Source organism: Vulpes lagopus, chromosome 10 (genome assembly GCF_018345385.1).
Source record: "Vulpes lagopus strain Blue_001 chromosome 10, ASM1834538v1, whole genome shotgun sequence".
In the NCBI taxonomy this organism is placed as follows: Eukaryota; Metazoa; Chordata; class Mammalia; order Carnivora; family Canidae; genus Vulpes; species Vulpes lagopus.
In genome coordinates this window covers 103,789,844-103,815,698 of record NC_054833.1, presented here as the reverse complement: position 1 = coordinate 103,815,698, position 25,855 = coordinate 103,789,844, and the positions used below count along the sequence as shown (strand labels likewise).

General features: G+C 40.6%; 1 protein-coding gene across 11 annotated transcripts in view; it reads left to right on the top strand.

The window, feature by feature from the left end:
* HYDIN (HYDIN axonemal central pair apparatus protein) overlaps window positions 1-25,855 on the top strand; it is a 358,050-nt gene that overhangs the window by 135,765 nt on the left and 196,430 nt on the right. For all 11 annotated transcript variants that reach the window (XR_005990460.1, XR_005990461.1, XR_005990462.1 and 8 more), the window contains 7 exons: window positions 4,091-4,314; window positions 9,117-9,184; window positions 14,791-15,026; window positions 17,524-17,624; window positions 20,341-20,476; window positions 23,475-23,639; window positions 25,312-25,464. Coding sequence is in view for 8 of the 11 variants with exons in the window: in XM_041773068.1 (XP_041629002.1) it covers window positions 4,091-4,314; window positions 9,117-9,184; window positions 14,791-15,026; window positions 17,524-17,624; window positions 20,341-20,476; window positions 23,475-23,639; window positions 25,312-25,464 (1,083 nt within the window). In the remaining 3 variants the exon portion in view is untranslated. The remainder of the gene's footprint in view (window positions 1-4,090; window positions 4,315-9,116; window positions 9,185-14,790; window positions 15,027-17,523; window positions 17,625-20,340; window positions 20,477-23,474; window positions 23,640-25,311; window positions 25,465-25,855) is intronic.

Here is a 25,855-nt window from a genome sequence, read left to right as displayed (position 1 = left end):
CCCTAGAAAGTAGGTGTAATGACTATTCTCGTATTATAGCCAAGGAAGCAGGGGCTTAGAGAAGTTTTACTAGTTAAGGTAATGCTAGATACTGTAACAAATACAAAGATCTATACTCTCTCAGACATGACCAGTCTATTTTGTTGCTTACATAAGGTCTATCAGCACATGGCTCTCTGCCAGCAGAGCATCAGGACCCCGGCTCCTTCCAGCTCATAGCTCTGCCAACCTAAACATGTGCCTGCAAGATTGCAGCCTCACATGTGTCACACGGGAGGAAGGGGAAGGAGCAGGGAGAGATGCCCTTGGAAGATCTCCTGTAGGAGTTGGGCCTATAGGTGGCACTCGTCCCTTTCATTCACCTCCCATCAGCTGTCCGTAGCTACAATAGTAGCTGGGAAACACATGGGAGGAAGAGGGAGTGGGTTCAGTGAAGAGCAAACCTGACTCTGCCTCGTGTGTTAAGTAACTTGGCTAGGTCATTCAGTTAGTAAATATTAGTAAGTGGTGGGTTACTAGGGCCCTGTATTCTGGGAAGAGAAGGCTTTTGCTGCCCTTTCAATCCTGGCGCTTTCATCATGAGCAAATCCAGCCTACAGCCAACTCAACCCTCAGTCCACCTAACCTTGGCATGGGAGGCAAATGGCTCGTTGCTACCCAGAGCTTTCTATTGTGTTTTTTATCCCCACATTCACTAAAGTAACTGTGGCCTAAGCAGGATGATGTGAAAAGTAAATAGAAATGTTACTGTCATAGTGAGACAGAATATACATAAGAGCATTTCTTAAATGAAGAAATCAGTCACATGACTATGATGAAGTGAACAATGGCAGCTTACGATGCTGTATTGGCTTTTGCATTTTGAGAAAAGGGTCACCTTGGGAGGAAAAAAATGTGCAATGCTTCTAATGAAATTGACATTCTGTCCATAATTTATCCAGTGTGCATTTCCCTTACATCATACAGACTGTTCCTAGTGGATGCCACACCAAAAAAAACCCCCTTTAGTTCTGATGCAAAATGGATAGGTTTTCCCTGAGTGTAGTAATAATTTCTTACAAATTTAACCGAAGTATATTTGAGGCCGCTGCTTCCCACCCTCCTAGATTTGAACAATAAAGCAAACCACAGCCAGCTAAATAAGTGTTATATGAGGTGCTGCATCAGATTGGGCAGTTCTGAGGGCTGTGCATTGGCGGAGAAGGACATGGGCATGGTAAGGTGCTTCTTATGGGAATATTTTGCACTCTCTGCGTATTTAGTGCTGATGCCTCATTGCATCTCTCTTTCAATTTATTATGTTACCTACTTGAGACAAATTTGAATAACTAGTTATTACCCGTAGTCATTGCTGAGCTTAGCAAATACATAAAAGTAAACCACAGCCCCAAGAGTATACACTGTTCCCCAATATAATTAGAAGGAAAACAAGGTGACGCTCTAGTATAAATTTTCTCCTCCCCAAGGAATTGGACTGCAAGGGTAAGGTAATAAAAAGGTCTCAGAATTTCATCCCAAATGACTTTCTGGATTGTGCCTTCACATGAAGGTGCCCCTTTGCCAGGGGGAGAGGAATGACATGCATGTTCTTGAACATGGAAGAGCCAGTGCCTTATACAGAATCTGGGTAAAATATTGCTCTTAACCAGAAAGTAAAAAGACAACCCATGCATCTCCCTAAGGAGCAACTGGGGCATAGAGAAACAATGCAGGTCTCCCAAGGTCACACAACCAGGAAATCCATGGTAAAGCTGGGATTTGAGCCCAGGTAATTTGGCTTCTGAGTCCCTGGGCCATAATCACTTTCTGCATGGTCTCTTTAAAAGTATCGAAGAGTGAAGCATGAATTCTATGACCAGGGAACTTAAAACAGAGTGAGGGATATGTGAAATGGATGTAAAAAGATGAATAATATATCAAGCAGCAGTTAGTTATGTATCTCTTTTGGCGCATCATCCATCTTCCCTTGGAAGAAGTGGTGGTTTTCTCTGCAAAGGTCTCTGACTCTATTCTATATATACTCTTGATTCCTTCTTTGCTTTTCGGGAGGCAACCAGAGCCGATGGCCACCCCACATCCACCCAGACCCCATTCTCTTGGTTACCTAGCCCTCTTTTCTTACTACAACAACCATGTGGGCCAGGCACTGGGTAGGTATTATCTCATTTAATATCACTATCCTGGGGCTCCTCTGCCACACCTCCCACAGCTTTGCTGCCCCCACTCTCGCTCCACACCCCCTAATCTTCTCAAAACAGGAATCTCGAATAGTCAACCACTATTTCCTCCATACTCACTCACTCCCTAAACATTTGGAACATTTGGACTCTGGATTCTGCAGTCACACTCCATTAGAGTTACTTTCTTCTTCAAGGGCAGGAAGACCTTTAGTCAAAAATCAAAAATCTGGGGGAGGTGGGCGGGGGGGTTGGGGTGACTGGGTGATGGGCACTGGGGGGGGGGCACTTGGTGGGATGAGCACTGGATGTTATGCTATATGTTGGCAAATTGAACTCCAAAAACAACAACAACAACAACAAACCCTAAGAATAAAGAAACAGTATTTTATTTGCTTTGAGAAACAGTATTCACATGGCAAATAAAAGGTCCCACAAAATTAAAAAAATATATATCAATCAATCAATCAATCTGTAACATTTTGGGCAGCCCGGTGGCTCAGCGGTTTAGCACCACCTTCAGCCCAGGGCGTGATCCTGGAGACCCGGGAACGAGTCCCACGTCGGGCTTCCTGCATGGAGCCTGCTTCTCCCTCTGCCTGTGTCTGTGCCTCTCTCTGTGTGTCTCTCGTGAATAAATAAATAAAATCTTTAAAAAAAAATCTGTAACATTTTCCCAAAGTTTATTCCCCTTTGGTTCTGACTACATTCAATCCCTTCTGGAAATTTCTCCTCCCTTGGCTTCTGATATGTAAGAAGTAACCTCCCTAGGTGTTGACATGCCCCCACATACCTTTCTGTACATTCCTTCATGATCTCCTAGGCTCCTTTTCCTCCAGTGCCTTGAGAGTAGGTTGAGACTGTCTGTATATAGAAAAACATGCTGTTCACCTGTTCAGGTGTAAGCATTGGCAAGGAACTGTCTTAGAAGCCCAGGAACAGAGTTGCATGGTTATAGCAGAGGCAGAAGCACCTTAGGCACTGCAGGCGGTAGGAGGGATGGACTGAGCCAGGAGCGGAGAACTCTGAATGCCAGGCCTGAATTTTTTACATACACATACCTAAGGTGCAAGCAAATATGGACCTATAGCATACAGAAATAAAACTTTCCTGTGGTAAAACAGTTGCTTACATAAGCAGCCCCAAATAATAGAGTTATATCCACGCAATAGAGTTTGAGATGAAAGTATCCCAAAAGAATGAAATCTTGTAGCACAACAAAGAGAATCCTTGTCATCTGCAATCCACAGCGGTATCTCGTTCACATTCTCCAGGCTAAACTAAAAACATTGGCTTAGGTAGCATCGCTCCTCTGTTCTGATTTCTTATTTTACAGTATGCCACTTGTTCTCCACCTTGTACCTATAAGATAAATACCTCCCTTCCCTCAGTCACCCTAGAGAGTATTAGAAAAAGGCATTTTAAGGCTCTTTTTTCAGTGGATGTAATTACAATCAGTATTTATAACATGACTATAATACACGTGACAACTTTGTTCCAAAGAGGATACTAAAAACACAGAATTATTTCTGCATTGGGATTCTTATCTTCAGACCTTCAAGGCAGAAGACTGTTCATTTCTCCCCTGGAGTTTCTCTCTGGCTTTGATTCCTGCAGCTGTCTATGTGCTGGTATTAAACAGTATAGCCACATGCTTATATGAAAACAAATCAGGGACACCTGAGTGGCTCAGTGGTTGAGCGTCTGCCTTCGGCTCAGGGCGTGACCCCGGGGTCTTGGGATCAAGTCCCACATCGGGCTCCCTGCATGGATCCTGCTTCTCCCTCTGCCTGTGTCTCTGCCTCTCTATGTCTCTCATGAATAAATAAATAAAATCTTTAAAAAAAAAAAAAAAGAAAACAAATCAGATGTCCATGCTCTATCTTTGCATTCTTGGCTTTTTACTGATATAGGCAATGCTATCCAACAAAGGCAGCATTGATGCCCTCTTCAACGTGATCCCTCCAACTTCGGCTTTGGGGGCCTGCTTTGTTTTCAGCCCCAAGGAAGGCATCATCGAACCAAATGGAGTCCAGGCGGTCCAGATCTCTTTCAGTTCTGCCATTTTGGGACATTTTGAGGAAGAGTTCCTGGTCAATGTCAATGGGTCCCCTGAGCCTGTGAAATTGATCATTAGGTAAGATATTATCTGTAAGTAATGTGGAAGCTAACTGAAGCTTTGATCTACTGCCTTCTTAAACTTTAAAGCCAGATCATGTCTTGGATGTCCTCAACTGTCTTTGTTGGTAGGAACATGTCAAAAATAATGGAGTATTTTAAATTTCTACCATTGTTTACCTACTGAGCACATGTAGCTTATTATTGTAACATGGATACAAATGCTATTTGGGGATCTAGTTTTTCTACAAGCTATAGCTTTATAAAATAAGGACTTAAAAAATTAAGCTAGTTCCTAGTTATACTCTCTGTTTTAGGATATTTAGGGAAAATAAATCATTACAGTAACACCTGGATAAAATCATCTTCTGGTCTAGGCTTTAGCTATTATCCCAATTTCTCAAAACTTTAATCTTTCATTTTTATTTTAAGGAAATTTAAAATGCTCTCACCTATAATACTTCCAGGTACTGTAAGAAAAAAGCCTACTTATAGCATCAGTCATCCAAGGCTAGACATTTGCAGCTTTTGTGCTAGAAGTCCTTTGATGGCCTCTCCAGCTGTTTGTGGTAATTGAAAGTCATTAATAGCAGAGTTTGTCCTCAGGTTTTAAAAAGTTCTCTATGACCAACCCATTGGGCAGATCTACAACTTTGGCACCTGGTGCTTAGAAAGATCATGTCTTCAGAACACATTGCAGATCCTATTTGGATTTTCACAGCAACAGATTGTTAATTACCATGGCAAGTCTCTCTTATTATGATTACTGCTAGCAGGACCTCCTTCCATCTACAGCTAAGGTCTCCCTTGGGGTCTGGGGGTAACATAGAAAAGAGACAGACATATGTGTCTTGAAGAATCCTAGGAAAATGTGTTGGTCTCATCAGATTCAGTATCTCAAGATAAGCTTAAAGATTATTACCACTTCTTTCAATTCTTCTACCTAAGTGTCCCTATTACGGAGTGAATTGCGTCCTCCCAAATTTATATATTGAAATTCTAATATCCAGTGCTTAAGAATTGGACTGCACTCAGAGATAGGACTTTTAAAGAATTAAGGTAACATGAGGTCATATGAGTGGGCCTTAATCCAATGTGACTGGTGTCCTTATAAGAACAGGCACACACACACACACATACACACACACACACACACACACACACACACAAACCAGGCACCCAGATAGGAAAACACCATGTCAAGGCATAAAGAGATGATGGCCATCTACAAGCTGAGGAAGTCCCTCAGAAGAAACCAACCCTGGTGACACATCACTAGCAATGTGTGAACAGGTTAGATTGTACTGGGGTTTTCCGCTGTGAGTATAGGATTTAGGAATCTTTCAGGGACCTACTCACATGCAAACTTGGATTCGTGATACTTTGGCTCCTTGTGGAGGTTAAGTCTCTCATTTTATCCTCTGGACATTATGTTCTTCCAGGTCAATGTCTTATTTTGGATGTTATTTCTGGTTTCTTTAAAAGGGAAGGAAAACTTGTTTGGGGAAAGAATGTTTGTGTGCATCTTAAAACAAATCACAAATTTCTAAGAGAAATATTCTTTTTTTTAATTTTTAAGTTTTTTGTTTGAATATGATTGACACACAGTGTTATATTAGTTTTAGGTGCACAACATAGTTTGACAAGTTTGTACATTATGCTGTGCTCACCACGAGCGTAGCTACCACCTGTTCACCATAAAACATTATTATAATACCATTGACTATATTCCCCATGCTGTTCCTTTTATTCCTGTGACATATTCATTCCACAAATGGAAGCCTGTTATCTCCTACTCCCATTCATCTATTTTGCGCATCTCTTACCTCCCCTCTCCTCTGGCAACCATCATTTTGTTCTAAAAGAAATATTCTTATCTAAATTGCATGTGTCCGGAAGGGTTCCAGCACTTTCAACCATGAACTATAATTTTGAAATCCTGGTAAATATCTGTCTAATGATAATAGGTGAAATACATGCATAATTTATTATATATTCCCAGCTCTACACATTAATACTGACCTCACTTATGACTTTTCCAGAAATACTTCCTTGAGCCTTGTGGCCTAAGAAATTTCTATAAAGTTAATATTGGGGATTCTGAACTTTTGTTTCTTATCGTTTTATTGTCAGGTATGCTTCTTTCCTCAATACCACATAATTTTGGCCAGCCTGCCTGAAATATCAGAACAATTATCATGCTTTTGCTGTTTCTTTTTACTCCTCAAACTGTGTGACACAGGATTTTAAGTGGTTGATAAACAGCACTGTAAAATTAATGTGATTTTTAAAATTACCCATGAGTAGTTTTGCTGCCTCTGGTTTTTACAAATGCAATTTCATAAAATTTTAACCATAACAAGGTGTATTTTATATTCAACTTGTTTCACATAATTCAATCTTCCTATTTCTCTTAGTCCTTAAAATTACAGTTGGCCCTTGAACAACATGGATTTGAACTACACCTGTCCACTTATATGTGGATATTTTTTGATAAATGCAGCATAATAAATGTATTTTCTCTTCCTTCCTTATGATTTTGTTGTTGTTGTTGTTTTAAGAGGGGAGGGAAGATGCAGAGGGAGAGAGAGAGAATCTTAAGCAGACTCCATGCCTAGCGCCTGACTCGGGGCTTGATCTCACAACCGTGACATCATAACCTGAGCCAAAAATTAGGAGTTGGATGCTTAACTGACAGAGCCACCCAGGCACCCCCTTATGATTTTCCGAATAACATTTTCTTTTGTCTAGTTTACTTTATTGTAGAAATACACCATATCATGCACATAACATACAAAGTATGTGTTAATTGTCTATTTCTGTTATCATTAAGGCTTCTGATCAACAGTAGGCTATTCACTAATAAGTTTTGGGGAGTCAAAATATATACAGGATTTTCAACTACACAGAAGCTTGGCACCTCTAACCTCTGTGTTGTTCAATGGTCAACTGTATACTTTTAACAGACCACTGTATTGATGGAGGGTACAAACTTGGCAGAGACTGTCCAAATACTCAGAATTCCTGCTAGAATGGATGTAGCCATGTCTAAGTTCCCTTAGTTATATATGCCTTTGAACAAATTTGATTTAATTTTGGTTCTTTCTACCAATTAAACAACTGCTTTGCACAATTTTGTGAGCTTCTTTCTTACTTTCTGTAGTCTTTATGCATTTCAGATGCTTCTGATCTATTTGTCACTCGGCCTCACAGAACTTCTTTTACAAGTCAAGCATGTAACCTATAGGCTTGTTTGACTTCATTCTCAACTGGATCCCAATTCCTTGCCTATTACTAGCCATTGCTTTTGAAACCACTTTGGGTCATTAGCATGAAATAGAATAGATGGTCCCAAGAAAGGCTTTTAGAACCAAGATTTGCTTTTAGAATTGAGTCTTTGCTCTGATGGCTCCTCCCAGACTTATAACAGCCTCTTAGCCCATTTTGTCAGACACACAGCAGCCAGAAGTACCACTGGGCACCAGCGTGTTCAGTGTGGTCTGACACATACTTCCCCAACACGTAGCTGGGTAAATTAGGAGGGTCATGATTAGCATGTCTTCTGGGATCTTTTAAAAGCTTGGCACATAAATGGGGAATATTTCAGTTCTTACCTTTGGTCTATGGAATTTAGGGATATGGATCATGGTGAAAATCAAGAATAAACAAATACCTTCTATTGCTGCTGTAACAAATTACCACAAACTCAGTAGCTTAAAACAATACAAACTTACTATTTTACAGTTCTATACATCTAAAGTCCAATGTAGATCTTAACGGGGCTAAAATCAAGGTGCTGGAAGGGCTGTGTTGCTTTCTGGAGGCTCCAGGAGAGAATGCATTTCCTAATCTTTTTCAGTTCCTTGAAGCTGCCCATAGTCCTTTGCTCAGGGGCCCCCTCCTCTTTCTTGAAAGCCAGCAACAACTGGTTAAGTCCTTTCCACAGTACATCACTCTGACCTCCTCTTCAGCATCCTCTTGTATTTTTAAAGACCCTGTGATTGCATTGGGCAAACCAGAATAATCTAGGATAATCACTCTATTTTAAGACTTGTTAATTAAGAACTTTAATTTCTTCTGCTACCTTAATTCCCCTTTACCATGTAATCTAACATATTCTATGGAGTAGCACACAAATATCACTGGGGAACATTATGCTTTCTACTGCACCTGAAGCCGACTGGAAGCTGTAGAATCTATTATTTATTGTAAGCTAGAGCATCATTCTAAGATCATGAGGCCCTGCACTGAGAGAAATGGACCAACATTTACAGCAAAGTGTCCTTATAGGCCATCTGTTTGAGTCTTATCTTTTATACATCAGACAAAGAAACCTATCAAGGCAAAATGACCCACCAAGATCATAGCTAGTTGGTAGTAGGAACTGGATTAAAATGATTTTATAAAAATATGGGGCAAGGAATATTAGTATCATTGATAGTCCTTAATGTTTGTTATATGACCAGCCCTATAATTTTTATTTCTTGTCTGAGAATAACTTTTCATAATATGTATCTTATCCACCTTAATATTCTCTGTCGTTGGTTTGGTGCTGTGTCTGCTCTGCCTCATTCATTGGTAGGAATTTGATGATAAGTTAAGCACATCATCATTTGCTAAAACCCAGTGGTTCGAGTCTCGAAAAAGAACTCTAAGAACCACAGTGATAGACCATCATCTCGTAGTTTCTTTAAGTGCTAGATTCTATACTTGACTTAATGCTAGTTTATGGTTTTCAGGACTTAGTATCTCCCTAGTTCCTGTTACTCTGAATTCACTGGATTCTCTATCCACTCCCCCAACCTGTATTCCTACTTCCAGGGGCTGCGTCATTGGACCTACCTTCCATTTCAATGTTCCTGCCCTGCACTTTGGTGATGTTTCCTTTGGTGAGTATTTTTCCATTTGAAGTAGGAAATGGAGTGGAATTCATTTCTCTCTACATGGAAGGAGGAAGGTTTCCAAAGAACCTCTCTTACCATCTTTTTATGGATAATAGCTAAATAGATATAGAAATGTTCTCTCCTTCCTCTGCAGCAGTATATTTTAGTGCTGTTTCCTAGTTTATATGTGGAAGTTATAGCCATATCCTGGACACTGCGGGCTGTCAGGCTGTGGTCGTCCTGGCTCTTCCAGTAATGAAACAATGGAAAGCCTTAGACTTCACACTCCTATCTAAATGTTCTGAACGTTCTATATGTCTATCTATCTATCTATCTATCTATCTATCTATATCTATCTATCTAATTATTTATTTGAGAGAGAGAGAGAGAGCACAAGTGGGAGGGGCAGAGGGAGAAGAAGAAAATCTCAAGCAGACTCCACGCTTAGTAGGGAAGCCAATGCTGGGCTTGATCTCACGACTCCGAGATCATGACCTGAGCTGAAAGCAAGAGTTGGACACTAAACCAATGTGCCAACCAGGCACCGCTCCCCCTCCCCCGAACATTCTATTTATATGCAGATTCTGATTTGCCAGTCTGGCTACACAGCAACCTGTTCACAGAGATACTTTCAAGTTTCAAGTGAATTATTGGTGGTTGGATTCAGGTGGATTCCATCATTTCAAATGGAAGGCATCTATATTTTTGTGTTGTCTTCTTGCTTAGTTACTTCCCTAAGTCATTTCTTCCTGTCTCAGCATTTCCAATAATAAAAACGACGGTATTAGCAGTAAAAGTTTCCATTTATTGGTTCTTTCTTATATTCCAATCACTGCTAAGTGAATTATATGCAGTACTACATTTAAACATTTTAGCAATCCTTTGGGGAGATGCTATTTAGGATTCCCATTTTGGAGCTGGAAGAACTGAGTATTTGAACAGTTAAGTAACTTCCAAAGGTCATACAGCAGTAGCAGAATGAGTATTTCAATTGAGATCTGTCTAAATTGTGCACTATGAACAAGAGTGATATTGCCCCAAAAGGGATAAAAATTGTTTGTTTGGGGTTGGAAAAAAAATGCTTGGACCTAATCAACGTTTGTGGTCCTCCAAAGTTCAGCCCTGCCCAACAGAATGTTATTCTTTAGAGTTTTTTTTTCTCATTAGGGAGAAATTAATCCAATTTAAATTATATTTAGCTAGTTAATTTCATTGAAAATGAATTCATCACAGTGGTTCTTTTAGGGGGTGATAATAATTTAGAAGAGGCTGAGAAACCCTAGTCTGAATCTATAGTCCACCATCCTTTCCATTTTTCTTTGTTTCCTCCATTTTGACATTCAATTATTTTACTTCAAGCAGGCCCATCTATTTGGGAAAATTTTTTTTCTACAAAAATATCTTTTCTTTACAAAAAGCTTATTCATAATGCCTTTATCAGCTGCTTTAACTTTTGACATCTCCCAAAATATAGGAAAATCTATGTAAGTGGAGTTGAATGTCTGTTTATTACCATAGAATATGAAAATGGCTGGAGACATGTTCACAAATTTTAGGGCATGTTTGAGTAATAGAGTTTTTGCAGGGAAGCAAAAGTGACCTACAACTTGAAAATTGTCTGATGGCCAACAAAGAAAGATGTACTCTCTCAAAGGGTAACTGTGACTAATATACAATAAGAGGTGAATTACTTACCCAAAGGCCTATGCAGTTATCCTCCAGACAGCTCAACTGAGTCTACAGAGAGGTCTGGGCAACTGATGCATAATAGCAGCATACCATTTAAATATGAACTCCAAAACAGAATATTTGGAAAATGTGCCCTATATCATATTGCTCTGGAGAGAGAAAATAGAATCTAAATAAGCACCTTGGATCAGTCACTCCAAGAAATCTCATACTGGTTCATTGTCTAGAATCTGCCCTATTATTGTTCACTGCTGAAAGTTTAATGTCAATACTATACCAATAAGCCAATTTTTGAGCCCCAAGAATATCTGAGTCCAAACATTAAAAAGCACCAATGTCCCTGATAGTACATTTCAACAAAATATGGCAAACAGGAAGTGTATATATATCCCCAAGATGCCATTGATGTATTCAAAATGCTATATTTGATGTTGGCAAGCTCTAGGTAACACAGTGGGTGAATCCATTTGTGATGCTCCAAACTAGGTAGGTTTTTCCAATTAATGTCTTCCATTTGGTCTGTTCCTATTATCCTTAAGTATAGGAAAGGCCATCATTGAGTAATTAATTCATTGTTTCTTTGAGCTGTAGAGATAATAATCAACAGCTATTTCTCATGGTTGGTCAGCTAGAAGTTTTGGTAACCAAGCTTAGGTGAAAATAGAAACAGCTTATTTTTCTTTTGTTGTATAACATCTTATTGAACCATTTGGTGATAAGGCAGCTAGACAAGAGGCAGGAAAACACTGCAGACCCATGACCCAAGATTCCTCAGGTCTGAGATATGAAAACACCCCTCCTAAGCCCACCTTCAAAATTCAAGTTGCCTTTCTTTTAGTTTGGATATGAATTCATTAATCTCCTCTGTAGTGTGACAGGAAATGTTAACAAAAAACGTATCTTTTTGCTTGCCAGCAAGAAATCTAGGGCTATTTCATTTTCAAAACCAATTGCGTCAGTTAATTCAAGCTACGTTGCTGTGCTTCTGGATTCTGTACTGTAAAAGCCAAAGTCAGAGACAATTTTGTGACACAATTTCAAAGTTATTTTATGATAATATTTTTAAGTCCCAAAGTTGGAACTAGAGTTCTCTCATGAATCCTACCTAAAGTATCATTATTTATTTCTCCAGGAAGATTGGCCTACTATCACAAAGAAACACCATCCATGGAAGAGTTATTTATTGGAAACTTCCTAATTATTACCTCACGTGTGCAATTAGGGCTTTGATGAGACAGACAAAACTAAACATGTTATTGGTTCAGGGATGAAAGATCAATAAGGGCGTATACAGTTCCAGATGCAAGAGAAAGTAACTGTTAAAGGAACAAGCCAGGAATTGGAGGAATTTTCTTAGTTATTTCAGGATGACTGGCATATTGTATGGAGTTTAAAACAGGTTACAGAAGCTTGTAGCCCTGGGGAGTACATTGAGCTAAGTAAAGTTGGTAATGTTGTTCCCATATTGGCACTAAGGTCCATTCTTGAAGAGGTGTCTGATATGGGTTAGTTATTTGGCTTAGAGATAAAGATTCTGATTTGGCATCAGGGCCTGTTGGGATTGATGGTGTTAAATTATTATAAATACACTAAAGTAGAAGAGAGGTAATAGTACTATTGATTGGCTTCTGATATGTCTAAAGTATGGCTATAAATATTTTGATGGTAGGATTGGATGTTGGATGACATATCTAACAATTAATTAGGTTGACTGAAGCTACAGTAGTGTCAGAGACTCAGATTATAGAATGTGGGTGGTGAATGTCCCTGAAGGAACATTGAAGCTTTGATAAATCCTCAGATTCCTTAAAGAGTACAATGGACCAAGTAACAACTGATATGCCAGGTGATACACCAAAAGGGACAGGGTAAGTATGTGCACACTCACTATTTTTCAGGAGCTACAAGAATATGTTGAATGAAAATAAGGAGTTTAGAAGGCTCCAGGTACTCAGTGGACCTAACCATTGGGTAATTTGGTCAGAGAAGTTAGGGTTTGAGGGCAAAGTTGTTAGGATAAATATAGAGATCAAAAAAAGTAAGGGCACATGGGTGGCTCAGTGATTGAGGGTCTGCCTTTTGCTTGGACTGTGATTCCAGGGTCCTGGGATCAAGTCCTGCATTAAGCTCCCTGCTTCTCCCTCTGCCTGTGTCTCTGCCTCTCTCTGTGTGTCTCTCATGAATAAATAAATAAATAAAATCTTAAAAAAAAAAAAAAGCAGCATGATAGTTGTCTTCCATGGCCCAGGTATGAACTGGTAGTATTTCACTCAAGAAGAAATATTTAAATTGACTTTAAGAGGGTGTAAATTAGAGAGCCAGGAACAATTCGTTGTAATTGTCCCTTATAATCTTAACTGCAATGATTATAGGAAGATCTTAGGTTAACAGAGGAAATCATAGAAAGCATCAGGAAAGCCTAAACCCAGTAGTATTAGGATTTGGTGCAAGCAGAAGCCTAGGAGTAACACTTATGTTATTAATGACCCTGCAGTCTTTAATAAAATGATATCCTTTTCTTTAAGCTTCTAAACTAGAAATATGGGGTTTACAGGTAGTTGTACAAGGAATTGTCCTAGCTAGGAAGTTATAACTGGTTTTATTCTCAGAAAAACTTCTAGGTATAAAAGAAATAGAGCAATAATTTGGAAGGACCCATCTGAATCTTTATACTAACCACTTCTGGAGCAACGTTCATTACATTGTAGGAGTGCTTATCCCATAAATGGCATATTGTATGGTCCCCATAAATGGTGGGGTGAAATAAGGGTAAGGGATCTATAGTTTCAAGAGTCTTTGCTGGGAAAGTTAAGAAAAGTTGAATGCAGCAATACATGATTGTGAAACTGACTTTCAAGCAGTTCCTCTGGGGTTTCCAAGAAAATCCTTCAGGTACACTTAATTGGGCAATTCTTTTTCCATAACGGATCTCTTCCAAGTAGATTGGCAGGTGATATCACAAAGGAGACATAAATGTGTTTCCTCCAGCAGTCCTAATGTGTACACAAAGACTCAATCATGGGAATCTTCAAGAATTAGATCAGGTCTTGCAATGATGTAGTAACTACTCCAGAAACCAATTGTGTTTTATTGCAGTAGGGTTCAAGGTAGAAAAAGTAGTGTTTGCATCTAGTAGAAATATACATATTTGTTTTCCTCTTGTCCTGAAAGTGGTGGCAGATACAGTGGCTGCCTAGAGAATCCAAAATCAGGGTTCAGTTTATTGCTTGCCAGGCAAGGAGGATCCATATCTCTTAGAAAGGGATGAGGAGTCTCCCCAAACTGAATTGAATATAGGAAGGCTAAATTTAACATAACAAAGTAGCTTTGTCTAAGGGAGGTCAAAACCAACTGTTGTGTTAGTCTCTAGCTGGCTCAAAAGCAGACTATAAAGTCTCTCTCAGGAGAGGTCATTCAATCTTGTGTCATCTACCCTGAAAGCACGAGCCTCAGACAGGTCCAGGATGAGTTACATAATGCCTAGATCATACAGTGGGGAAAACCACACAGACTCCTCTCCTTCACACACTGGCAAAAACAGCAAATATGATTCAATTTTTTAGAAAAATCTGTATTCTATGCAAAAATTAAATGCAAAATCTACTTTTGGAAGACTATTCACCAAACAGATTACAGAGGCTGCTTCTTGAGAAGGTCCTGGATGAACATCAAGGGATTGGTTTTATGTCTATTGTTGCTACATAGTAAGTGTATAAAAGTATTCATTGGATGAAAGAAAAAGAAAGAAATGCATTCACTGATTGTACAGTTGAAGACTATAATCTGGGAGAGGTGGAGTTAAGCAGGTAGCACTGAGTTGTATAGACAGTTCATTTGAGAAGTTTGACAATGCTAGTAGGAGTTGAAGTTCAAGGGAGGGGAGAATGCGGCTCTTACTTCTTACTTCCTATTTTGTTTTCCAGGATTCCCTCATACCTTGATATGTTCCCTCAATAACACCTCCTTGGTCCCCATGACTTTCAAACTACGTGTCCCTGGGGATGGCAATGGCCATAAAAGCATTTCAACTTGTGAGCAGTATTCAGACAACAAAATACCATCTTGGAACAAGGACAAAATACCCATAATGAAACCAAAAGAATTCACCATCACTCCCAGCAGTGGCACCATTCGCCCCCAAGGATTTGCTGCTATCAGGGTAAAGTACACAGCCTTCCAGCAAACATGGCCAAGGAGCCAAATAGTTAATAGGACCACAGCCAGGGTATGCTTTATATGTCCAACTGTCAGTAGGAGGGAGTGCTTCTAATTCACGTGAAAAAGTGGGCCTATAAGGCAGTGAATTATTGGGGCAAAAGAAACCAGATACAAATATATTGGGCAAAAGAACTGACACTGCTCTAGTGGATTTCTATCAATCTAGATGCATTGCCTTCACCAGAACAATGGATTCTAGAAATTCGTAATACAACCATTGCTCTATATAGATAGTACACTTAGTGGTACAAACACAGAAAGATTTAAGAACTCATTGATAATTAGGTTCTACTTTCCTTCAGAATCAAATCACTTATACCAATAAAGGTTCAGATTTGTGCCACAGATGATACTCAGTTTATTCAGATTTTTAATACAAATCTGGGCTTCATGGTGAATGTAGATGTGATATTCCTAACAGTGCTTTATATTTAGACATGCAGTGTGATACTCTGATTATGGCCACTAGCAGAATTATTTCACAGCTAACGGAGAAAGGTTTTACCGTCCTCCCTCACTTACTTTTGCTTCTCCAAATAGTCAGGTTTAGCATTATTGAAGGCTGCTAAATTGAAGTGATTTTATCTTTTCTGGGAAAGACAAAATAAGATTCCCATAGCTAAGGTTGGTAATTTTCTCTTTAGTCATTATCTTTGAATATTTGATTCAGCTGCGGTTTTTATCCCCCACATTTGTTTTAAGTGTTTTATAATAGTTCACCTGAATCCACTCATCCTCAATCTTTTCTGGGAGTTTTTGGCATTTCCAAGGGCTTCTCCATGGACTTAATGAGGTTTATGTCATATTATTGTTATAACTTCTCAGAGTTGTGGTCTTAGTCCATTTGGGCTGCTATTTTTAATTGTTATAAATACTTAAGATTGGGTGGCTTATAAACAACAGAAATTTATCTCTCACAGTTTGGGGACTGGAAGTCTGAGATCAGGGTGCCAGAATGGTAGGGTTCTGGTGAGGGGCATCTTCCTGATTGCAGATTGCAGACTGCCGACCTGTGTCCTTGCATGGTGGGAGGAGCTGGGGATCTCTGCGGGGTCTTTTTTATAAGGGCACTAATCCTGCTCATGAGGGCCCCACCCTCGTGACTTAATCACCCCCCCAGTTCCCCACCTCCTAATTACCACCATACTGGGGGTTAGAATTTTGACTTATGAATTTGGTGGGAGGGAATGGAGGGCGAGGACACAACCATTCAGATTATAGCAGTTGCTAACTGTGACTTTCCCAGGAAGAAGTGCTGTTGCAAATAATTTTTTTACTTTGTGCTCAACCTACACATTGCCTACCTTTCCTTTTTGCTCTTGCACGTGGCACAGGAAGATTTTAGAAGAAATAGCATTCATCTAGCAGCCTTCTGCCAGAGCCACTCGTTCTCCCTTCTAACCATAGCTCAGAGATATAAACAGGGCTTCCTAACTCAGAGCATCTCTGCATGTTGGGGCAGCTACTTCTCTCCAAATCTGACAAGTTTTCTTTCCAAATCAATGGCTCCATCTTCATTCCTTCTTTATATTTGGAAAAGCTTCCTCCAAGCTTCAGTTTTTGCTCCTGAACTAAACTTCAGCCATGTCTGTGTAGACTCAAATTTGCATCCAATGTTTCCCTCTGCAACCAAGAAAAAAATTTTAATTAGTCCTTCATACATAATTTATAGATAGAAAAGCTTTCACCTGTGCCAGAAGCTGTTCTCTCTCCTTATAGGTATCTCTGCCACTACAAATCATCTTCAAGCAATTAAAAATTGTGACGAGACTTCAACAGCTTGAATATAAAATTTCACAATAATGAATAAAAAACACAGAGTAAAATATATACACTGGGCACATATTGTCCTTGAATAGACCTTTACTCGGAGCTTCCTGCTTTCTGCTCCACTAATGAGTATAGAGGGCAAGGGGAGGGGGGAGACAGATTTTGATTTTTTTTTTTTTTTAGATAAGACTAGTTGATTCCTTATGCCACTTTCTAGAACTGACATGGTTATGTTCATTTATTTTGCTGTAAGAGAAACTTACCTATTGTGGTTTTTTTCGGTTTATTGAATTTTCATAATTGATATAGCCTACAGGCATAGAGAACAATGTAAATTGAGTAATTATAGTTGTTTGATACAGCTCATCCTTCAGAGTCATTTTTTCCCCTTATGCAGGTATATGACTTCTTTTATACAGTCTTCTCGGAAATGAGCAAACCTATTGTAACTAAAGCCATTTGGTTTCTAACCTGGCCTTTGAAAAACCTCAGCACGCCCTGACCCCAAAATGTAACTTGTCCCACTAAAAATGTAAAATGCCGTACATCTCCTACTAGAGTACTTAGAAGTTGTCCTCATCAGTGTGGTCCTCCCCTGCTCCTTTCTCCCCTGTGCAGGGGGAGGGCTGGCCTTGTAGAAGAGCAGCTTTTCACCTTTTTCTTCCCAGGTGACCTTATGCTCCAACACTGTGCAGAAATATGAGCTGGCCCTGGTGGTGGACGTGGAGGGCATTGGGGAAGAAGTGCTGGCACTCCTAATTACAGCCAGGTATCATGCTCACCTACTTTCTATCTTCCTGAGTCTCCCCTGAGCTGCCAATATGGGCTGCCTCTCCAAGAGGCAGCATACCTGCATTCGGTTCCCACTGCATTTGTTCTGCTTTCCTGGGAAGCGAAGTTGGATCTGATATTCAAATGACAAAGCTTTAAAACAGCAAACTGCACCTTTGGTGGAGATAAGAGAAGGGATGTGTGTGTTTTGCAGCATTAAGAATAATGGTGCTTTTGGGGGATCCCTGGATGGCTCAGTGATTGAGCGCCTGCCTTTGGCCCAGGGCGTGATCCTGGAGTCCCGGGATCAAGTCCCACATCGGGCTTCCTGCATGGAGCGTGCTTCTCCCTCTGCCTGTGTCTCTGCCTCTCTCTCTCTCTCTCTCTGTCTATCACGAATAAATAAATAAATAAATCTTAAAAAAAAAAAAGAATAATGGTGCTTTTGAATGGTCGGACTTTCCAACTATATAACCTAAAAAGGCTTTACCAGGAAGATGTGAACAGTTGCTGCTTTTTATTTTTATCTTTAAATATAATACTCCAGGGTTATGCCCAGAAAGAGCAGTGCTCACAGTCCTGCAGTGGAGATCCATCTAGCAAGAAATTTCTTCTTCAGGAGATTGTTACTATGACTTAATGCTGGCTACAAGTAGATCACCCAAATGGGGGCCTCTAACCACACTCCTCAGAACCATCCCTACCTTCCCTGTGTTTTAATAGAGGCAGCAGTGGCCTCTGGGGCCAAGTGAAGATCCTGGCTCTGCCATTTGTTGACTGTGTCTCCTTGACCAAGTTACTGTCTTTCCAAGGATGGAGCATGACACCACTGATGATAGTGATCCTAAGTAAATAATAAAATCATGGGCCACACTTTGGCCAAAGCAAACAGGTGTCCAGGTCTGAGACTTTAAGGGGAATGTATGAAAATGCCATTTTTGTGAAATTACTTAGTAAAAACCTGATAACATGTCCATCCCTGGAGTTTAGATCTCATGAATTTCAGAAGCTGTATTGTAAAGGATTTGAAGGTCGAGGCTTGTGCTATGGTCTACTTAGTGTTCCTTCCAAAGACCTAATTGATTATTTTGTTTGCTTAAAAACAGCAAAAACTAGGCAGCCTGGATGGCTCAGCAGTTTAGCGCCACTTTCAGCCCAGGCGTGATCCTGGAGACCGGGGATCGAGTCCCACGTCAGGCTCCCTGCATGGAGCCTGCTTCTCCCTCTGCCTGTGTCTCTGCCTCTCTCTCTCTCTCTCTCTCTCTCTCTCTCATGAATGAATAATAAAATCTTTTTTTTAAAAAAAAGCAAAAACTAAAAAAAAAAAACAGCAAAAACTTTCATCTAGTCCTTTCTATTCCCAGATTTACCTTTTTGTCTAGTCTTGCATTTCATTTCTTTTCTGGTTGGATTTATTCTGACACTTTCCCCCTAGGAGCCCCCTTTCCCTGCAGGTATCAGTAGGAAACTCTGAATTTTTTTTAAAAAAAGTCTTAAGCAGCTATGAGTTTCCTACCATGTTTTTTCCTACCACGTTTTACTGTAAGTCCTATCAGCCACAGTATTTCAGGTAGTAAATGATTAGCTTTATGAAAGTCATCAGGTCAACTGGCAACTCCATTCTAGCTGAAAATGAACACCCATCCCATGCTAAACCTCAAACTTGGGGTTAACAAGACTCTCTTTCATGTCATCATTTTTGGTGTAATCTGTAGAAACTGCTTGAAGACCCTCAACAAAAGAATTGCTTTTAGAACTTTCAGAGAGCCAGCAGTGACAGCTTGCTGTGCCCTCTACCACAGGTTAATCATCTCTCACTGACTGAGCTCTTGCTCAGTGCTATGGGCACTGTGCTGTGCTATTCATTCTCATCATCCACCCACCCCCATATTTCCCACAATACTCTTAGAGTTCATTATGCTAATGTCAGTCCCTAGAATTACCTTCATTTTACCTCTGAGCAAAATGGGACTCAGGAAGGGAAAGCAACTTGCTCAGGCTTGTCCTTGTTAAGGTCAGCATTTGAGCCTGGCCCTGATTCAGACGCCAGTGCTCCTCACCGTGGCATTGTATTGTCACAGTGCAGCAAGGCAGGGCAGACTTTGAGATTCAGGCACAAAATAAAACCCAACCGCACACACAGGGCTTCAGCAACCTTCCTTCCCCTACCATAGCCACCTTTGCATTGAGCACCACTGTCAGTGCCAGTCCTGGGCCGAGCAGCCTACTGATCCAAGACAGCTGTTCTGCACAGGAGTTAGAATTGTTACCGTAATTTAGGTGGTACAAACTGGTAGCTAGTCCTTGCGGGACTGTGACTGGTTCAAAGTGTCACAGCTCATTAGGACCCCATGCGGGTGGTATTGGTCCTATTTAACTTGGAAACAAATCCACTAACCTAAGGAACTTGCACTGTGGGGGCCCCTTGGCAAAAGAAGGCCAAATATGAAAAACAATGGAAATGTTACTCATTACCCATGGAAGACTGCTGTATAAGGAGTCCTGCTTCTAGCCCTTTTTTTGATTAAAAAGTGGTGACTGGGGGCGAAGGAATGGGGATGACAGGAGAGAAGATTTGAAAATGATTAATGTAGTTGTTAGAGAAAAACTTTGTGACAGTGACAAATGAGTTTAACTTGGGACTCTGTGTTCTCCGTATGTAAACAAGCTCTCTGTCCTTTTGAATTCTTTAATGGGCTCCTTCCTTTGAGCAGGTGTATTGTACCTAACCTCCACATGGTTAACACAGAGGTGGACTTCGGGCGCTGCTTCCTCAAGTACCCTTATAAGAAAATGGTCCAGCTTGTCAATCATGATGACCTCCCAGGATGCTATGAGGTCCTGCCTCAGGTGAGTATATTATCCTTTTCCAGTGTTGCTTTTTCTTCGGTTGGATTTTCTCGATGAGAAAGAGAAATCCTTCCAAGGAACCATATTTCTGAACACATGACCCTCTGTAATTCTGATTTTTTTAACCCTGGGATAATCTGGGCATGGAGTTGTAAAGCCACAGCTGGATTTCCACCTCCATGATTGTGCAACTACAGGTGTAAACAGTTATTAATTTTCCAGGGAAATTGCCTTTGATAAAGAAAGGAAAGGGTCAATTAAGCCAACATGCAGAAGTTGAACCTGCAAATAATTGGCTATGAGATAATCATTCCTGGGAAATGAGGCAGAGCTAGGAGTTTCCATTTATGGCCATGGCTGTGACTTGAACAGCGTCACTAAGTTATGGTAATGCAATATTTATAAATGGACTTGTTCAACTAGAAGTCTAGAAATACTACAAAAAGAAGAAAAAGAGAACTTGTCTTCTAATGTTTTATGAAATAGATCTGTCCACATACTGCTATACCTAGCTAAGTGGGACACTAAGCAATTAAAGACATGTGGATTAAAGATTCAAAAAATCTGTACAGACCAAAGTAATGGAAGGTTACTAATGGGATGCAATTTACAAGAATGGATTTGTATTTAAAACCCTATTACTATGTAAGGACAGTACTCTAATAAAAATTCATGAAAAAAATCAAATGGGGCTTTTATTTTTACTCATTTATTCTTTTACGGAGTTTTTATTTGACTACAGGTTCAAAATGAGTTCAACGACAAGTATGGAGGCTATGGAATCAAGGCAGGTTAGGCTGCATCAGAGAAACACAGTGGTCAGCTAAAGGCAGTGCCAAATTTTGTCTTCAGATCTTGACATCATGTTTTTTTAGTGGAAACATGAAAAAAAAATCGTGTGTGGAGTAACCGGAATGGCAATTGACATTATCTGGAAATCCAAGTTATAGGAGAAGTACAGTGTTTAATCAGGAACAGAAAAGACTTAGCTAGGATGAAATTGCCACTTTTTTTTTTAATGATTTTTTTAAATTTTTATTTATTTATGATAGTCACAGAGAGAGAGAGAGAGAGAGGCAGAGACACAGGCAGAGGGAGAAGCAGGCTCCATGCACCGGGAGCCCGATGTGGGATTCGATCCTGGGTCTCCAGGATCGCGCCCTGGGCCAAAGGCAGGCGCCAAACCGCTGCGCCACCCAGGGATCCCCGCCACCTTTCACTAGTTGAAGGGCTACTACATAAAAGAGGAAATTAGAATTATTCTATGGGCTTCCCTAAGACAAAATCAGAAGCCAAGGGCTGGGTTGACAGGAGACAACTTTTCCAACTTTTAGATGATTGGCATCATTGGAACAGGCTAGCCTTGAGTAGCACATGATCATCTCAAGAACCCAGCAGAGCCTGCCTCTGTGGTGATGAAGGAACTTTTTCTACACAGCTGGGTACCTGTGGGAGAATGGTGAGACACTTGCTTTGAGCACATAATTTAGTGGGGGAGCCAAAAAACTCAGTAATCAAGATGAATTGTGTTTTCTGTCACATTTTAAGAAATTAAAATGAATGCAAAATTAAATCAAAATACAAAAATATTAGATAAAGACAGAATCATTATTGCCAATTTTCCCTTTTGGTCTGTGCTCCAGTAAGGCCAAACAGAGCACTGCCATGTTGACACACTGAGATTAGGCCAGCCCAGGTGTACAAAGACCAAGGGGAGGGGGTGTCTCTGGACAGGTGAAATTTGTATGCTCTATGTACTCTGTCTTTCCAGGAGCTGAGGTTTCCCAGAATCACCCAAACTTATTTGGCCATAGGATTTTTAAAGTTTAACTTATTGCTGTTTTTCAGAAAAACTAGTGGAGTGCCTGGGTGGCTCAGTTGGTTAACTGCCCAACTCTTGATTTCAGCTCAGGTCATGATCTCAGGGTCCTGGGATCAAGCCCTGTGTCAGGCTTCATGCTCAGCAAGGAGACTGCTTGGGATTCTCTGCCCTTCCTCTGCTTGTATTCTCTCTCTCTCAAATAAAATAAATAAATCTTGGGGCCCCTGGGTGGCTCAGTGGTTGAGTGTCTGCCTTCAGCTAAGGTCATGATCCCGGAATCCTGGGATCGAGTCCTGCATCAGGCTCTCCATAGGGAGCCTTCCTCTCCCTCTGCCTATGTCTCTGCCTCTCTCTCTGTGTCTTTCATAAATAAATAAATAAATAAAACCTCTTTAAAAATAAATAAAATAAAATAAATCTTTAAAAGAAAACTAGTAATTGCTGCAGAGCAGCATTTTGAAGAACCTACAGTGGTAAACGCTGGTTAATATTCATTCATTCATCTCCCTATTTTGCCATTTAAAAAATATGTACTGAACATATATTTTTGGGCCAAGAAATGGGTATGTATTGAGGAGAGGCTCAGGTCATGCCCTAGGGAGTTGACAGTCCATAGAACAGATGGACACATACATAGTACACACTGTGGAAGAGGACTGCAGGATGCCCCCTGGGGACAGAGGAAAAGCCCTGGCTCTAGACCCCTAGGGGTACCTGTGGGTATTCAGGATGGATGTGCAGGTCAATTGAAGGGAGAGGCCATTCCGGAAAGAGTAACATAATGCAGAGTAAAAAGCAGTATCCTGAGCTCAGGAAATACCCAGAGCCTCTGTTGATAGAAACACAAAGGGACGAGGTGGTAGGGGATAAAGCTTGAAGGTGTGGAAGGCCAGACCAAGGAATTTGGCCCATGGACTAATTCACATTATCCACTAATTGTGGATAATTTCTGCATCTTGCTGGGTTTGTGCACTTTGGTTTGAGGCCTTATGCACACCCCACTTCCCCTTAGCAGAGATGAGGTGCTGATCCCCCTTTACTTGCCTGAATGGTGATACACTCTTAAAGAATCTCCATGGACTCGGGATGACACTTGTTTCCAAATAATCGAATATGCTGTTTAATCCATACCCTGCCAGGGGTTTGCTTATCCATCCGGCTTGTCTCTCCCACCAGGTGCGTGAAGACTCGCCTGCAGTGTTACTCACCAGTCCTATGCCCTGTGGAGTCATCCCTCCCCGCAGCACCGCTCACATACCTCTGGCCCTGGAGACCCAGGTCACTGGGGAATATAGGTCCACAGTTTACATCTCGATCTTTGGGAGTCCAGACCCCCCTATGGTGAGAGCCAATTTTCTGAATTATAGTTAAAATTGCTGTACTCCTTGCATACTCCGTATTTGCATATTTTCTGGTTTTACATTTTCACTCTGCAATAGTAGAATACTAGTGCTGTGTTACCAAAGGAATCTATCTTCAGATCCATCTAAAAGTAGTGGTGTTTTATAACATCTCTCCTTTTTAATTTAAAACATTTTTAATTTGTAAATTTTTTACATTTAAATCTTATTTTTAAATTTTAGAAAAACTTAATTCCAGCATAGCTAACAGTGTTATGTTAATTTCCAGTGTACAATATAGTTATTCAACAAGTCTATATATTACTCAGTACTTAGCAAGATAAGTGTGCTCTTGATCCCCATCACCTATTTCCCCCATCCTCCCAACCACCTTCCCTTTGGTAACCATCCATTTATTCTATATAGTAGAGTCTCTTCCATATATGCATGAGATCATATGGTATTTGTCTTTCTCTGACTTATTTCACTTAGTATTATACTCTCTAGATCCATCCACATTGTCGCAAATGGCAATATTTCATTCTTTTTGATGGCTGAGTAATATCCCATTGCATATATGCACCACATCTACTTTATCAATAGCATCTGTTCTTAAACTCCTATCAGGAGTTTCTCATACATGCACAGACAGAGGGGGCCAGTCCCCCTTCTAGAATCTCTGAGGGAGAGCATATCTGTGTGTGTAACATCCTCCTCAGTTGTTTGGTGCAAATCTGAGTATCACTCACTTGCTGCATATGGGCTCTGAGAGTGATTTCAGTGACTTCTCACTGGATCTTTCCCAATACTTTGACTGGAATCATGGGGAAGTAGCCTCTCTCCAAGTGTGGGAAGAGGGAGACATGGAAAGCTATCCACTGCCTGAGCTGAATCAAAGGATGAATGTTGAATCTTGAAGGAAGTTGCCCAACAGGCTATGAGTCCCTAGACATTCAGTTTACTTGGGAGCTGAGTGATGTGGGCATGTATTTGTTTGAAGTGGTTCTGAATACTTAGTAGAATAAACCAGGGTTTTGCTTTTATCTCTTCCACGTATGGTGCCATAGATAAGCCACCTGACTTAGAAAGCAGCATCACAAAGGCAGGCCAACTCAAAAGGTGCCACCATTCCAGGTATCTGTCCTGCACAGATGCTGCCCATGAGAAGGTCACTTGCTGAAGGGCCCCCTGCCTCAGGCAAATGCAATGCCTACATGGAGGCACAGGGCTGGGAAGCAGAACAAGGTGGATTTCAGTCCCCAAACTGCATAGTGCACAGCACCATTGTGTTCCTAGTAAAGAAACAGGGTGGGGACTCAATCCAGCCACTTCTGACTTGGAAGTGCCTGTCCTTATCCCCACACTGAGGGTTTTTGAGGCTGGAGTGCTCGGTGGCATGCAGAGGACCAGTATTCTGATTTCCTCGCAATGTACAGGCTCGGGTTGAACAGGGAAGCCAATCATCCCTTTTGGGGAGGAATTCCAGGCTGGATTCACGGGCCGTCTCTGTATCCCTCTGACCAGAGGACAGAGAGAAGGAATGACAGTTCTCATAAGCACGCTTTAATGCCCCTTCTCTTTATAAAAGGGGTGGCCAGAAGCTTGTTTCAAGCAATCTTCAAGCCCTGCCATTTTCAGCTATTCTTCTCTTCTTTCTCTTGCATGGAACACAGGTATGTCACCTAAGGAGCATTGGAGAAGGCCCAGTTATCTATGTACATCCCACTCAAGTTGATTTTGGCAATATCTATGTCCTAAAGGACTCCTCAAGGATTCTCAACCTATCTAACCAGTCCTTCATCCCTGCATTGTTTCAGGCACGCATGGTGAGTAGATGGCAGGACCATCATGTGATGAAAATACTGCTTTGCCTATACCTTATAGGCAGTGGCCCTGTTTTTACAAAATGCCTTTGAGAATGATCCCCAAAAGTAGAGATTTATATGATTTGACTGCATTAAACTATGCCATTCTCATCCCTAGTTCCCCTTTATTATAATCCTTCTGTTGACTAAGCAACACAATAAGCATATAGTTTGGTAAACAAGCAAATATAATTTTGAGAAGATGCTTCAAAAATCTTCTTACTGAAGTATACCTAAGCCCAGGCCCCCACCTCCAGAAAATACCTTTTAAATGTCTCTGTAACTGAAAATGCCTTTTTATATTTAATTTGAACCCTTTGGGCCACAAATATGTTGGTATGCTTATTCTAGT